The sequence below is a fragment of the Cynoglossus semilaevis genome, chromosome 13 (genome assembly GCF_000523025.1).
Source record: "Cynoglossus semilaevis isolate Cse_v1.0 chromosome 13, Cse_v1.0, whole genome shotgun sequence".
Taxonomy (NCBI): Eukaryota; Metazoa; Chordata; class Actinopteri; order Pleuronectiformes; family Cynoglossidae; genus Cynoglossus; species Cynoglossus semilaevis.
Genome location: NC_024319.1, coordinates 9,173,373 through 9,177,678, shown reverse-complemented (window position 1 = coordinate 9,177,678; position 4,306 = coordinate 9,173,373). Strand labels below are relative to the sequence as shown.

Sequence of the window (4,306 nt, the reverse complement as noted above, 5' to 3'; positions counted from 1 at the left end):
TCCCACACTCTTGCATTCATATGGACTCTCTTCCGACACCAGCTGAGCACCCCCTGGTGTCCTCGGGGAGACTTTACTTTTGCAACAGGCCCTTCTTATTTACGATCTGCGTTCCGTAGCTAAAACACAACATACCAATGTACTTGCTCAAGGTGAAGCGCAAAAGTGAAATTTCCATGAAAACGCAAGGGAGAGCACACAGAGATAAAGATAACAAGGAGAAGGAGAGGAGGGGATTTGGTTTATGATCTGCAATATCCTGCCAGAAAACTTTATTAGCTTCTTAAGTGTGTAAACTTGGCCCTTACGACAGGCCGTTAAGTGGCAGTGACCTTGGAGTGCCGTTGCCCTCTAGTACCACCAGACGTGCTGCCCCTTCGTGACCTCAGCGCACATGATCTTTCACCTTCATGACATGGGGCTAATAAATTAGCCAACTTGGCCCAACTTCCAGATTATCTGGGACACACATTTTAGGTTTGTTTATACTCCGTAAGTGTGTGAGTGTGAGGTGGTCATCCAGCACAATCATCAATTTACATGGCGCATGTAAACACATGTGGTTCTGGATAGGTTTATGGAAGGATCAGCCCAGTGCAGGACTGATTAATAACATCCTCCATTAGCCGGAGCTGTAAACTGAGGTGTGAGAAAGTAGAGCTGAAGAGAGCATGCTGTTTTAATGGATGTGAAGCAGAGCTGCTCTGGACGTACCCCTGAGGATGTAGTTCTGGTAGTTCTGATCGGCTTCTGCTCCAACCTTGATCAAACATGTCAGTCCTTCGGCAACCACGAACTCGTGCACCAGGTCTTTGTCATCCTGGAAAGAAGACGAGTAGAAAAGCAAATATTTAAATCCATCACAAATCAAAAACTAAATGCAAAGTTAGAAACTATATATTTGCGACTCTGTTGGTTCGACGTTCTTTCTGGAACTGCCAATTCTTTTTTTTTTTTTTTTGCTCTCAGCTTGTACATCCATGTGGGTCAGAGAACAAAGCAGACATCGGTTTTAAGAGGGCATATATGCTAATATTCATGTGAGGCCCACATGGACCCTGCTGAAAGACCCACATGTGTGTTTGACTCTTCAGCTGGCTCCTCACGAGACTCACAAGAACAAAAGGGTTTGCTTTGAAATAACTCAAATATCTGTTCTTTAAGAGCGCACACAAATACTCACTTTACTTTCCTTCAACTGGAGGGAGTTCAGTTTTATAGTTTTATCCCATTCTTGAACCCAATACAATATGGGCTTCATTAGTACTAACCACTGTGAAACACAGATTGGTGCAGATGTATTGACCAAGACAAAAATACCAACATTGTTACGGATGAGTTTAATCACAAATAAAATAGGCCAACAAGTGCAGTACTGATGTTGGCAGTGACATGTGCTACTATACATATAAATGTTTAGTAGCAAGAAAACCCCACTGATTTACATTTTAAGACCATGCTACAGGAGCCCTGAGAGGACCGGGACCCCCCTTTTGAAGACCTCAACAACTTTTAAGGTGAAAAGGTGTTTATCATGTAAGAAATAATGTCAACTGCAAATACAGTGATGGCCGCCATCGGCCTGCAGCTTTGTCAAAGAGACTTCTATCACTTGGAGTTCCCCTTGGTCTTTGTCAATGAGAAAACCACCTGTAAGTCACACACCTGTCTGTTATTTGGTCATTTTAAAGATTTAGCCTGTCTAATAATTCTACCCTCCAGGTGGGAGACGGAGGAAAACAGCCACACATGCTGTGAGGTGGACAGAGGTCATTTACCCTGGGGAGGAGGCGTTCTGTACTGTAAGTGCTTCCAGATCGGCTTCACCTGTGATGGAGACTGCAGCCACTTGGCAAAATACACAGGAGCAGTAAAGTAACAGAATGACAAGGAGACCCACACATGTACTGTGTGTATAAATACCTACGAGAAGTACTGCTGACTCCATGTTTGTGAGAACTTTTGTTTTTACACCAAAGGATTTTTCAACATTTGTTACAACTAAAATCCTCAAGGCCAAATGTCAAAACTATAAAGTACATGCAGTATATTTGTATTATAATTTGTGCCCATTGTGCTACAGGAAATTGTGCATCTCTGCCACAAGTAGAGCTTTCAGTAAAAACAATCTCCACTAATGGAACCATCTGGATCTATTTGTATCGACACCATATACTGAAACTTAAAGATGCCATTATGCTTTTAATGGACACTGAAATGGAGCGAGGACTGGGATATTACACAAGAACCATGGATATTTTAAAAAACATAAAAACAGTATTGTACGGTGCAACAATAATAACAAAAAAGTACCTGAAAAATCTGCTTGAGAGAAAAGAGAGCTCTTCGGAGTTCACGTCCAGTTGAGTTGTAGAGTTTCTTGGGGAAAAATGAAAGACAGAAAAATAGTATCTGTCAAAAATTAAAGGTCAAGGCTTTTAAGATATATTTGAAGTATGTCCATTAAAGAAATATTTTCGTCAGACTGTATATTATATTATGTAAAATAAACTGCCTTGTTGCCAGTGTACACAATTCCTCAAAATTTGTGTTTCAAATCATCTGAATTATCAGCGCAGTTCATCTGAACATTAACTTTAAAGTGAAGCAGAAGAGAAAGTTCATGATGAAAAATCTTCACAATAAGAACAAATATAGCAGACACACACGCCAAAGGAAGAGACTGTGGGACAGATACGTTTGATGCCTGTGATTAATGACATTCTCCGAGCAGGTTTCACAGTCTACCAGGGAGTGGCAGCACTGAGCCCACTTACCGCACTGCACAAACTCACACTCTGACTCAGCAAAACCCTCCACTGACTGCAGCAGACGCAGCGACTCACACTTCACTCGAATGCAGAGAAGAACTAGAGTTCAGAGCTGCTCCTCACTCTCCTCCTGTCTCTTTACCAATACTGAATCATATGTGTTTTTACACACACACGTGCGCGCGCGCACACACACACACACACAGATTTCTTTGTGTTTTGGAGGACTTCACATAGATTTGTGCATGCTCCATTCCAGGGGCCTCAAACTCAAATGAGCTGAGGACCACTGCTGAAATCATCATTTCATTGGAGGAAAACATTAGCAATTCATATACATATATATGGACAAATATATAAGTGTGTGTTTGACAAGAGTGACAGAACTCAGCACATAGACGTGAGTCTGTGCTCTCCTCTTCTGCAGCTGTTCTGCTCCAGATTAGCAGAGTAGTGATTTATCACTGTTGCATCATGAGTGTGTTTGAATTGCTACTTCAACACCAGGACGTGCAATTGAGAGAAACAAATAAGACGGAAAATCCAACGCGACAAACTGCCTTGAGAACTCTCTTCATGCACATAAGCAGACAAACAGAAAGGTCTATGAGCTCCATAAGCTCCACCAGCTCCTTGTCTTAACCAACAGCTGCCACTAATTCTATTCAGAAGTGTGAGAAACATGCACTGAAGAGCACATATACACTCGGGAGTCGCAGCAACAAGACTCTATTCATTATTGTTGTTGGCCTCCTCCTTGTCCATAGAGTAAATCTCCTCAGTTGATGAACTGAGACGTGGGGAAACAGGAACTGTAGCCAGTTCAGTTGGCACACACTGAACACATTTGGACACTGAAGCAGCAGAAAACGTTCATGTTGTACTATAACACAACACAGTAATGATCAAATACACGTTTTCTGCTCTATTCAAGATTTACATTCATACTTTTTTAAAAATTGTTTCAGCCTCTTTGAGAGACACCACCGTGAAACAATTAGCTGTTTGTGACTTTTGTGGGATAGGATTTTACATCAGATGCAGCCCATGTGGGACCCTCAAAAATGTCCCCAGACTGGGACCAACAATGGAAGGACTATGATGAAAAACTTTGACTTTGTAGCATAAAGACAACACACTCTAATTGGAGTGCTAAATCAGCTTTAGTATGTGTCAACATGATTGAAGTAGTCGCCATTATATTACTCTTAAGAACATCTGCTCAGAAGATGGCAGTGCTGCAATATTTTCCTGTCAGCAAGCAAGTAAATGGTGCAGAAATATGCTGCCACTGCACCTAAGGGCCAACAAACTTTGGAAGTTGGGGAATTAGTAAGGCAATTGTTTAAGATACAGATAAGAATGTTAGTGTAAAAGGTTGTTTATCTCTATTTGCAGAACGAGTGAATGAATGAGAAAATAAATGAACAAATGAATGGAAGAATGGATGACAGCAATAATGTAAACCTGTGTAGCTGGGATCGAACCTCAATCATTGAAAGACTAAACGCTACACTGACTTACCACTTGCCATG

The 4,306-nt window shown here is 41.4% G+C and overlaps 1 protein-coding gene across 1 annotated transcript in view; it reads right to left on the bottom strand.

Moving 5' to 3' along the window:
* Nucleotides 1-4,306, bottom strand: part of fhod3b (formin homology 2 domain containing 3b) — a 57,871-nt gene that overhangs the window by 34,798 nt on the left and 18,767 nt on the right. The window contains exons 2-3 of the mRNA XM_025061520.1: nucleotides 2,314-2,379; nucleotides 715-820 (exon numbers count right to left, since the gene is read on the bottom strand). Of these exons, the coding sequence (XP_024917288.1) occupies nucleotides 715-820; nucleotides 2,314-2,379 (172 nt within the window). The remainder of the gene's footprint in view (nucleotides 1-714; nucleotides 821-2,313; nucleotides 2,380-4,306) is intronic.